General features: G+C 38.2%; 1 protein-coding gene across 4 annotated transcripts in view; it reads right to left on the bottom strand.

Annotated features, from left to right (window-relative positions):
* Positions 1-2,072: 2,072 nt before the first annotated feature.
* slc6a9 (solute carrier family 6 member 9) overlaps positions 2,073-12,648 on the bottom strand; it is a 73,203-nt gene continuing 62,627 nt past the window's right edge. For all 4 annotated transcript variants that reach the window (XM_077556978.1, XM_077556977.1, XM_077556976.1 and 1 more), the window contains 6 exons: positions 11,112-11,349; positions 9,116-9,250; positions 8,597-8,696; positions 7,932-8,032; positions 6,849-7,019; positions 2,073-5,770 (listed from right to left, as the gene is read on the bottom strand). In XM_077556978.1, coding sequence (XP_077413104.1) covers positions 5,528-5,770; positions 6,849-7,019; positions 7,932-8,032; positions 8,597-8,696; positions 9,116-9,250; positions 11,112-11,349 — 988 coding nt within the window. In that variant the 3' untranslated portion in view covers positions 2,073-5,527. The remainder of the gene's footprint in view (positions 5,771-6,848; positions 7,020-7,931; positions 8,033-8,596; positions 8,697-9,115; positions 9,251-11,111; positions 11,350-12,648) is intronic.

Raw genomic sequence — 12,648 nt, 5'->3', positions numbered from 1 at the left:
GCAGGCTAGCCATTATGTTTTGCGTCGGGTGACCAGATGTACTTTGGCCCTGTAGCGACTAACCTTGGGTCCTGTAGTCGGCGTGGATGGATGTAGGAGATGTTTTTGACACGCTCGACAAAGCAAATAAGTCACAAAAAAAAAAAATTGCTTCAATGGTTCAATCCAAAAAATGTGACAAATTATGCTGCTAACTTTATAATTATAATTATTATTATTATTATAATTCAATTTGGTAAATTAATGTATGAGTTTAAGTATGCCCGAGCGTTTGTGAGTGGTAAAAAACGCGTGACCTTCCACTCCATCAACCTAATCACCTACACCTGTGCTTAAAAGGATTAGGAAGGGAGTGCCTACACTGCCACCTGTGGTCATCTACTGCAAACAAAAGGAAAAATATCATGTGTCTCCTACAGTCCCGTCTTTGAGCCATGGGTTCCGCACCGCAGCGCATTTCGCAAACCTCATTGTATTGTCCCGTCATTATAGCTGTACGTGACAATGGAGCTGGCTGGGTTATTTATTTTATAAAATGTCATAATTTCCTAATTCTTTACATGACAGAATTAAAAAACTAAACAAAACATTTTATTCCATTATAATGACATTGGTTTTGCTGATATAATAATAATAATAATAATAATAACAATAATGTTTTTGGTCCTTTATTCAAGCTCTTTTCGGTGACATTGGTTTGGCTGAAAAATTTATATTTTTGGCATCCATTTTTTTTTGCCATGTGTACGTCAACCACACAGCTGTCATAGCTATTCATATGATGAACCCATTAAAATGGAATTTAACAGTTAAATTCCTTCCTATTTACTTGAAAATTCATGTTTGCATTCTCATTTGCATCCGCATCTAGGCGGTAGCGGGAAATTGACGTTGACCAGAACTAGAACTACCTCCTGCTTTCACATCTAGGAATCATGGCATCATGCAGTCCAATTTTGCATTTGCCAGAGAACAGTTGGCAGTTACCCCTGGTGTCCTGTTCTCTTCAAAGATGATAGCAGTTTCACACTTCTTGTGTGACAGAGAGGAAAGAGAGAGTCTGGGACAGTGAATGTTCTGCTCCTTGCAACATCACAACAGCATGACAAGCAGGAACGTACGGGGCACCAAATTCAGTGCAAGAATTTGAGACGGGGAGGCCACTGATGTGTGCGATTTTAGTTGTGATAGTTATTCTGGGATAAACAAAAAATGTCAATCTAATTATGTCAATCTTCAATCTACTTTAGGATGTCATCTTTGCATTGCCACTGAATTAAACAAGATGAGCATTGCATAAACACATGCAGCAGGATGCATGCTCGAACTCAGACAAGTCACTTGGCCAGCCATGTATACTGCAGCCCCGTGTACAATAATGTGTGTAATAATAACAATTGTGTGTATTGTAGGGCTGGGTCTAAAACTATCTAATAATCAATATTGAATCAATTTTCTTTTTCAAGCCTGATATCGATTCATAAAACCATGAACCGATTATTTTAACATCTGTTTTCCCCCCCATAAATTCATAAGAAAATAGAATTTTAAATGCCATATTTTTTTGTATCTTACTGTTTTCTTGAAATTTACTACACATGAATTTAAAAGTATTTTCTTACATTTATGGAAGACCTGACTTATTGACTTAAGATCATTCAAAATATTTTTAATTTACATTCAAAATTATTGAATTAGAATGATGAAAATATTTTCATATCATCTCATCAAATTGAATTGAACTCTTACAATTGAGACCAACCCTAGTGTATTGTATGGATAAAACAATGAAAAATATTTCAAAAAGGAAAACAAGGTACTAAAATTAAAGTACAATAATTACAACAACCTAAACAAAGAAGTCCAAAATAACATGGTTCACACTCCACAGCACCAAATCAAACAGTAGGAAAAAAGAGTCAACATGGCGTGACATAACATGACTAGACTTGACTTGAACAAGGACTGAGACAGCAAACAATGAACTGACAAAGACAGAAAGAAAACCAGGAAGTGGCTAATGTGGGCATGATCACATTATGTACATTATTTATTTATTCATCACACAAATGCAGATCTTTAAAATAGATTTTATTTATCAATGTAATTTAACAGTTTTACAACATACAGCTGACAAGACTAACACATTTCAAAGTATTTTGGCCCTAAAGGTTGAAGAACAAGAAGAACACTCACAGTTAGATAGAGATATGATAGAAGGTACCAGAAGTGCTCTTTTCATCTGTGCATTTCTTCTCAAATCCTACCATGTGACATTTTACACATGGTACAAACACGGAAGTTCACAAACTACATACACTTGGACCATTTCTTTCAGTAGAGTAGGACCGCTGGATTATTATTATTTTTTGGGAAATGTGTATTCATAATCACTTTTCTCTTGTTGCTTGTATAAAAAAACAACCATGTATTTAAAGTGAGATAAACATTGGATACATGGTCAATTAAAGAGGCAATGTTGCAAACAGGGTAGTATATTTTTCTTTCTTTCTTTTTTTTACAGCGTTAGCAACATTTTTGCTGCTCAGTGTGCTTTTTCTATTTTCACAAAGCTAAAATGCAGTGCGGAACCATATTGTAGACACCCCATGCAGAATATACCACAGACTGTGAAATGAAAAATGGGTCCTGAAATCTGTGGAATCATTCTTCACCAAGCAACTACTGCTGTTCTAATTGATAGTGATATAATCATTATTTGGTGTTGGTTTTGCTCAGGTTTTAGCATTTTGAATGTTTGCGATTAGTGTGACAATTAGTAGCCACTGTCTGTAGTGAGCTTTTACCACATGTAACAAATATCAAACAAACAGAAACAAAGTTATGTTGCTGCAACCACTGTCCATACCCGAACTCACTCACTGTAAAAACTGACCATTCTTCTGCAGTTCAAGTCTCAATCCAAAGCTTTTTGTTTGGCAATACTCATAAACTATCAGCTGTCTTATCTTGTGTTTTTCTGAGGATATACTTTTCAAAAATAAACTAAGTAGTGTCATGAAACACGAATAAACAATGACTTAAATCGGGAGATAAAATTGGTGGATTTTCTTCTCTTATTTTAGTACAAAATTGTTCTAAAAGATGGGCTCTATATCATTAGCAGAGTAAGAGTCAAGATTAGAGGTACATTGACATTGACACTACGTCTGCTCTACATGCAGACTCAGCAGTAAAAGCTAATCCACTACATGCATTTCACGGTACACATGACGTCTACATTAAACAACTAGAAATGACAAATCATACTCGCCCTCCTCACACAAAAGATGAACACACCCGCAGTCATTTTTTATAATTTGTACATTTCTATACAAAGGTCAGAAAAGTTGTGGGCCAGCTGAGATGGACAAGGGCTTCATATGTTTTTACTTCTAATAGCATTAACACAAAAATAATTTGAACTATGAGTAACCCAAACACTGAGAAAAAAATATATAATTTGAGGAAGTAACACATTTCCACCAACAGATGTTCCATAGAGCACCTGTTTTCAAGGATTCAATTAAAATACTCATCAAACGAAATATATAACCTTGACTTTAAGAACTTTAATAAAGGCATCCCTCTTCATTAATATAAATAATTTAGCCTGTTTGTTTCTATCATCCAATAAGCTTATAAAAGCACGTTTACAAAACCATGTTAGAAAGAAATGTGTGCTTCTTTTGTCCAAAGTCTGTCAACGTTGGGACCGTTATTGTGCTTTCACTGCTGTGCATGTCAACAGAGGCCCATCTTGTGGATAAAAGGCGCAATTGCACTCTTCGATTCATCACGTGGCAAGCAGACGAGAGGGAAAACTATTTCATTAGCCAATGATTAATCTGGCATGATGGGGTCTTAGGCGTTCACTATTTCATATTTATGGCCTCAAGTGTACACGTTGAATGTCCATGAATAAACAATATTAACTCTGTTTACATTGAAATATACTGTATACAACATTGCATATACATGCTCTTGGTATAGTGTTGTTCCTCTACAAATAATCTGAATATATGGCAGTTCATTAGCTCACACTCGAGGAAGTAGTTAATTCTCCACCTGTGGACTTTCAGGTGTCCACAAAACAAAGATGGAAATACAGAACAATCACGTGAAACACACTTCCTGGTAATTTCGTTTTGTGCAGGATTGTGACAGGACAAATCTCACATTTCCTTTGAAAAACGTCAACATCAAGTGAAAGGGTAAGGATGAATATATAAGATTCGGATTCAAGTTTTTACTTTTGTACATAATAAACTGTCCTAATGACTGACTACAATATTACAATAGTGAGATGATTAAATGATACTTCTAGTACAAAACTATAATAACTACATTTCACATTTATGATTAAAAAAAATAGTTGGTGCTGTTCTGGAAACAAGCTGCCTTTTCTTTTCTTTTTTTGCTTGAAAGATCACATCGCAGCCAGAAAACACGACCAACTTGTGCAGAACTGAACACAGAGCACACCGCATGGGATGGACTGCTACAACCAACCACACAAAGTAAGACAAGTTATAAACCAGTGATGCCTTCACTGGCATTGCCACCATTCAAGACTCTCCCTCATGTGCATCCTAAAATTGCATTTGACACAAAAAGGAATGCTGGAAGACTGAGAAAGCGAGGTCACTTCTTAATACTTCTGATACTGTTCACAGACACATCCAGTGGGCGTGTGTGTTTATGCGTGTGCTGTCTGATAATATAGAGAATGTTGTCTTTTTCAACAATTTCATTGATACAAGGTCTCCCCAAGCAAACCACAAAGTGTTCTCGGAATATGACAATGACCCTGGCATTTCTTTAAAAAAAAAAAGAACGTACCTTTATGTGCCATTGCTGTGTGCTATAATCAATTCAATCAGCAGTTTTAGTACATATTGGAAGCTTGTGTATGTACTCGGTGTCCTTAAAAGAAGCATCCTACATAAGGACAAAAAAACAGTAGGGACTATTCTTTCAAATCAACTTTGTGCGAGGTCACTGCATTGTAAAACGTGTATAATGAACGCCCCAGTGTAAATTAGTGCTTGATATGCTTTCTAGCTGTAGAAATGTGAAATCAGCAGGTCCATAATAAGATGACAGGCGTGCATTTCTGTGCTGCTGCAAGCCCAACACAACCAGTCTTACAATCTACCATACCTTCAACTGCATGAATATGGCATATACATGTTTTTACAAACAAATGTAAGGAAAAACTGAATTATTAAATTATGTGCAACACATTTACAATCCACGCACACACGCAAACATACAAACTAAATCTTTTGGACAGTGACCCAATTTATTTGTCTTCTTTTTTGTGCCCTAAAGATAAACACAGATAGCTAACAGAGGTTAGGGTGGATATAATAAGCCTTTACAATATGTAAAGGTCTCCCAGCAAAAAAAGGGATCTTCCCCACAGACGACTGTGGGAAAGTGTGGTGCGGATAGTGGAGAAGGGAGGAGAGGGGACGAGGGGGGGGGGATGGCGTCAGTAGTGGCTGACAGAGCGAGATGCCGTCTATGCACTCGGGTTGGGGTTGTTGTGTGTGTTGGTGGAGCCGTTGCTTCCCTGGATGGTGAGGCTGATGTCATCCTTCCTCTCATTCTCCTCCTCCCGCAGATCCTCCTTCAGCTCGTCCTTCTCCTTGAAGGGCCGAGCCTCCACACTGTCTTCGGAGGCTGTGGGGGCGTAGCGGCCCGTGCGGTGCTCCCGCAGGGCTGGGCCCCACTTTGGGTGCGGCTGGCATGCGTGCTTCAACCGCTGAGCAAGAAAGGGAGGAGGACAGGTGGATTAGAGGGGGATTCAATCAATAAGTGCAGTCCAAAGCCATGTCTAAAAAATATGTATTTCGATGTGCCTTCAGTGACATCTTGGTGACAAGCAACTGAAGAGAAGTCTTCATTCCATCAGCTCATAGACTTGTCTAGTCGAAAACAAGTGTTTTGCCACCATTTTGTGGCTTTCACAGACAATAAGGTCTGCTACACTAAGTTTACAGAAGAGTTGATGCCTCGCTTCAGAGGCCATAGTAGGTACTGTATAAATTAATACAATTAAAAAGTGACAATGGAAGGGTGTCAATTACCCACAGATTTTAACTTTCGTCATTTGTGAACAATGCACACAAATCGTCCCAGATATTCCAACAACTTCTTTGTTATTTTTTTAATTATTGAGTAGAATGATCGCTCTAAAACTATGCCATTATGTACAATTGTACTCCACTGTTGTACGATTATTATTGCATTTGCCATCACAATTACCGCAGTATTACTTAATGAATGTGTGGAACCGTTTGGATTAGAAACTTCCACTAAGTACTATGGAAATGTTTTTATTCTTAGCTTAAAAACCTTACCTTCACTAGAATCTTGCATTAGATTGTGACCAAAGGTAGAATCCTGGGCGATTATTGCACCTTTTTGGTGCTGTAAATCCTTGTTGTGGCGAAAGGAAGAGCTAAACATGCTAAACTAGTGATAAATCACACTGTGTTGCCATGACTATTACTACTTCTTCTTCTTACACCTGGCGAGAATGCACCAAAAGTATTTGCCAACCACTAAAAGAAAGTCAACATCATTAGGAAACGGGGATTTTGGGTGCCAGTCTGAGCTCTAATTTTACAAGTTGCACCTTAGTATAACTTGCAAACTTAAGGGGAAAAAAGTACAGCGTGTTTGGATCAATAAGTAAATATCAAAGCCGAAAAAGTTCACCCACAAAATCCAACCGTTTTCTTTCATCTATAATTGATACTATCAAGATTGCAATAGTGTAACAATAGTGTAACAAAGTAGAGGTCTTCATTAGACCTGGACAATAGAACGTGTCTTACCTCTCTGAAGGTGGCTCCTGGGGACCTGGAGATCTTGTAGAGGGCATAGATAGGTATGCAGATGACTGAGGACAGCGCCATTAAGAAGCCAATGGCCAGAGACCAACCGGGATACACGTAGTCATTATAGGTGATAGGCTTGTACTGTATCACTGTGAAGATCAGGATGAACTGTGAGGACAAAACAGAATCACATCAATAAGTGACTGATGCAGAAAATTGAACAAACATACAATCACTGGCCACATCTAATAGTCGGTTGTGGCCAGTAAGGGCCTGCAAGGTCTTCTGCTGGTCTACATTACATCAGAAGCACTGACGTACAGTTACAATTGAAATGAAATGACATGTCTTGGTTGCTTAGTATCCAATATTGTGTATTTTATGTAAGATTGTCTTTTTGTCCAATCAGATCTCAGCATCTGTGTGTTGACATGTCAATATAATTTGCCCAGGGCCTTCAGACTCGTAGGCTCATAACATTCAATATAAAGTGGACATTGAGAGGATATGTTGGCACCGATGCTGGCTGACTCGTTTCAACCCAGAAAAGGACTGATTCGGCACTTCCAGAGTACTACAGCTAGCATACAGGCAGGAGGCGGGTTTTATCTAAGTATGTACAATATGTTTTTGTCATATTATTAGAAAAAGAAATGTGTAGAAAAGTGCCCACACTCTCCGCCTGAAACATTCTAAAGCTAAGCCATGTGTTTCATTTCCCTTAAAATGCAATGGTAAGTTCACTAATAGTTGAAATTGAAAAAGCAGAAAAACAGAGCGGATCGAAGTCATGAGCATAACTAGTCGGCTGCAGTGCAGGCCTTGGAAAAATGCCTAGAATCTGACCAGTAATCCACAACAATGAATTTATTGGTTGGCCCAGAAGCTTAGTGGCCAAATTCTGTATGTGTGTTTGGGAAATTCTACTGATAGCAGCTGCACACACCCATTTCATAGTCAGAAAGATTTGCATTCCGAGGTTGAAACCCTAAGACCAACAGATTAGCTTAAAATGTAGGTCATATTCCTAAAAAGCGCTAGTGGTATGCAAACCTCGGTTTGTTGTGAGGGTAAACTTACAGAGATAATGACAGGGGAGACGAACCTCCAGCAGACTTTGAAGAAGAGCGGTGGAGGGAAACCCAACATCATTTCAACATCTTTAAAGTAGTTCTGGTGGCCTGAATAAAAAAATTAAAAAATAAAGAAAAAAAGTGAAGATGTGATTTAAGAAAATTCCATATAATCAAAAAACAAAATTAAGTTCAAAATGACTTTTTAGCAAATCCATGATTACCACAATTTGTGACTTGTTACCTTGGATAAGGTGTAGAAAACAAATACATTAAGTATTAAAAAACAACAACATTTTTTTGGAGTCTAGGACAACAAAAAATACATTCACTGTACATTTTAAGACATAAATTGTAAGTAGTAAGAAAAATCTGTAACAGGAAGTTTGAGGGGAAAAACAGAAGTCAAATGAGCAATCCTACAATTTATACTTTTAGCCCCACATTATAATTTTTTTATGTAACCAGAAAATCAAGAAACCTTGATGTTCAGATCACGGAAATGACTTATTTCCGTAATAGCTGGCCAAATATTGACAAAGATGATAAAATTAGGTCACCGACTCAAAATTAATCCTAACTCAAAAGCCATTGTTTAAAAACAGCTTCATCCCTCATCCCACATGAACAATGAAGAGTTTTGGAACACTTCCAATGAATACCGCTTCTTACCATAAACATACATAACGCAGACACACATGATGCAGGAGATGATGACCAGAGAGAAACTAGCAGCATAGTTGTCCATCAGTAACAACCAGTATATTCCTGCCTGCATACATTAAAAAAAGAAAGGTAAAAAAGAAGAAAAAATACAAGAAATAAATGTCTGTGGATAATCACAGTGTATCGCTGGACATACAGTTGTTTATGACATAATACATGTTTCATGAATGACAGTCAACAAAACAATCATTTTCCAACGATAAGGTCAAAAGGAGTAAATACAAATCTGACTCAACAATGTCATTAGACTGTCCGAACATGACACTCAAGAAGCGGGTACAATTTTTGACCTATGACGAAATCTTGATTCGTATTACCTAAAAAAAAAATAAATAAATAAAAAACTGAACATAATTCAAATAAAAACATAATTAGTTTTCGATTTGGGTGAAATATGACTCTTAAATCAAATGTATATGGGTTCCCACAGTAGGGAAAATCAGGCATAGTGTGTTTTGGTCTTACCTGAGTTGTTAGTGGGACTCCCAGGAGGAATCCAACAACAGCCACGGACAATGTAACCACAGTCTTGTTCCTGATGATCCAGTCGGTGCCGATCTCATCAACAACGGCCGTCACCAGCGTCTCCAACAAACAGAACTAAAGAAAAAAATGAGTTGAAAAAGAAGGAGTGAGCAATCTATTTTATAATGTGTATTCACTTGTTATACTGATTATGATCCATCTACGGAAATTTTAATACACCGTACTTTATAGTTTTGTTGCACACCACACGGAGAATTAGAACACACATTTTGTCCTTCCACCTACAAACAAGATTAGTTTAATGAAGGCATAGCTATTGTATTTTCTACATCAGGGCTGGGCAACTTCCTCGATGGAGTGGGCCACAATTTTCAGTTCTAGTACCATCCAATTCCAGACCAGATGCATGACAAAAACGGCAACTTAAATATATCTTTTGCTATTCACTGAAAAATTCACCTGTTGTCTGTTTTTGTGTCATTACAAAGCGCTGTCTAATAAAGTGTAAAAGTACATAAGCAAGTAAGTAAGTGTTGTTGTGGTGTGCGTGTGATAGTGGACCCAAATGCAGGAAGGCAGAGTGAGGTGAGGCAAGCGTCCTCTTTAATGTAATTTGATTTAAAGAAAAACAAAAAGCAAACAACATACAAAACAAGATACAAAGTACAAACCGAAAACTGGGAATAAACTCACTAGTATCAAAATAAAACAGGTAGGACACACAGGAGCAGGAAACCGGGTTTGACAAAGACAATGACTCGACAAGGACTGAAAGAAAGCAGGGAACTAAATACACACAGTAACGAGACAACGAGAGACGCCTGACAAGACGTATGTGGCTTGGAGAGAGCTGATTGGGTAACACCCGGGAGCGGGATAACAATACACAGGAGGACATGATAAAACTTGACGAGACATTGACAAAGAGAGACACGCTAGGAAAAAATGACCAATAAACCAAACCAAAGCACAGGGCATGACAAGTGTAAAGCTTTGGCACCATCTTGTGGCCTCTTGGTGCCAAGCAACCACGTTCAAATGAGGGGAGGGGCTTAATTTAGACAGTCCATCACCCTGTCTAATAGAAAAGTAGTGTTACTTTTATCATTATCTAGTGCAGTGCTTCTCAATTATTATTATTTTTGTTACGCCACCCTCAGGAAGAAGAAAATATTTCGCAATTCCCCCCAACTCTCCAACACTTATTCGAGCAGCAGTAATCTAGAGGCATCTGCAGGCAATCATAAACTTAAAAGAAAAAAAAAAAATAATTTTAGGAGTGGTCAATTACTTGCATTTTTGAACTCCCAGTGAAGGACACTTTTAGGGATTTGTGACCCCACAAAAATCACTTTGGTTTTCACCACTTCAATGTTGCAAATTGAAAATAGAATTTTGTAGACTCTTGTCTGTCAAAGTCCCTTAAAATTGTCATTACTGTTCTCCCTCTTATAGAGCCCCTGCGTATACACACACACAATCTCTCATACTATACAGTATTGTGTGACCAAGGCGGTTGATTTTTAAGTCAGGTTAAGGTAGATGGAGAGTAGTGTTTTATTTTGGAAAGCTGAACGACTTTCTGCTACGTGACGGAGCTTTTTTGTTTGATGTGCGTTTTTTCTTCTTCTTATTGCTGAAAAGTGACTTCAGCTAGCATTAAATGAGGTTTATTCTTGATTGAATAGCATAATACAAAAGACCTGGTGTAACTGCTGAGCCTGTGGTCTTGTGGTATACAGGTAATTAAAAGCCTTTTTGAGCGGTGTGAATTATTCACAGATATGCAATATTTTCAGCAGTGCTCAACCCCTATACACACTTCACTATACACAATATATATTTTTAATCTCTTACAGAAAAACTACCTCAGTCTACATGACATTGACATTGGCACACATGATACATTTAACTGACGCATTATGTGGTGTATACAAAAAATGACAATGGTTAAAGACTTGCTTTCAAACCTTACCTGAGTTCCCAGTCCAAGAAGGATTAACATGAAGAAGAAGAGAAGCGACCACAGTGGAGAAATGGGCAGCAAAGTGAGGGCTTCTGGGTAAGCTACAAAGGCCAGCCCTGGGCCATGGTCAGCTACGTCTGACACGGGAACGTTAAGGTGGTGTGCCATGAAGCCCAGGATGGAGAAAATGACAAAGCCAGCATAGACGCTAGTTGCACAGTTGGTTATGCTGATGATGATGCTGTCTCTGTACATAGAAACACAGGTTGGATGGAAATTAAACAGCTGCTAAAGCGCAAGTTATTGCATATAAAATAACCATACCTTTAAGTCCATGTTTAAATGCTGGGGTACAGACATGCTGGTACAGAAAATTACCTTTCCCAAAATGTAGGTGTAAAAAGTTTACACTACACACCCCTGTTCAAATGCCATTTTTTTGTGACATAAAAAAAATATTTCACAGATCTGTTCGATGGAGTGACAGAGTGGCTCTCCAGTCCTCACGTTCACCTCCCACCAGAGACACTTATAAGGATAATCTTTACTTTACGCAATAGCTGCATATTATCCAGCCTACTTGAAACATGTACATATTGAACAATAGGGGTATCAGGATTGAGCCTTGAGGAATCCCACAGGTCATAGCCATTTGGTCGCAGAGTTACCAATTTCAAAAACAGCAACCGATTTAGCAATTTCATGTCTTTATGGTGGGAATAGTAGTCAGTTGAACGATCACGTAATTTGGTGGGAATATTCCAAAGGTGAAGAGGTTAACTGAAAAGAGTTGCATATCATGATTGGCTATAAAAGGAGTAGCTGTGAAAAGCTCAGTTATTCAAAAACAAGGATGGGGCGAGATTCAAAATGTTGTGAACAACTGCATGAGCAAATAGATCAGCAGTTAAAGAATGTTTCTCAATGTTCAATCGCAAGAAAGTTGGATCTCATCATGACGGACCATATTATCATCCAAAGATTGAGACAATCTGCAGACATCTTTGCATGTAAGCAGCAAGACTGAAAACGTCACCGGCTTCTTTGGCCCTGAGTTTATCTGAAATGAATATATGCAGTGGAAACGTGTGCTGTGGTCTGACAAGTTCAAGATGACTTGATTTGACTTGACATTTGTTATTAGAAATCTTGGACGTCACGTCCTCTGGGTGAAGGAGAAAAAGGACTGGGTTGTTATCAGCTCAAAGTTCAAAAGCCAGCATCTGTGATGGTATGGGAGGAGGTAGTGCCTTTGGTGTGGGTAACTTGCACATCTGTACATGCAGGTGTTGGAGCAACATGTGCTGCCATCCAAGCAATGTCATTTACAGGGACGTCCCTCCTTATTTCATTAAGACAAGGCCAAGCCACATTCTACATGTCTTACAGCAACGTACTAGACTAACCTGCCAGCAGTCCAGACCTGTGTCCTAATCAAAATGAGTGCATTATGTTGCGCAAAATGCAATAATGGAGACCGTGGACTGTCTGGCAACTGAAGAGAACATAAAGCAAGAATGGGAAAAATTCCACCTACAAAGCTTTT

Source organism: Vanacampus margaritifer, chromosome 2, assembly GCF_051991255.1.
Source record: "Vanacampus margaritifer isolate UIUO_Vmar chromosome 2, RoL_Vmar_1.0, whole genome shotgun sequence".
Lineage (NCBI taxonomy): Eukaryota > Metazoa > Chordata > Actinopteri > Syngnathiformes > Syngnathidae > Vanacampus > Vanacampus margaritifer.
Note: the sequence above shows the minus strand (reverse complement) of the source record. Positions and strands in the feature narration are given on the sequence as shown.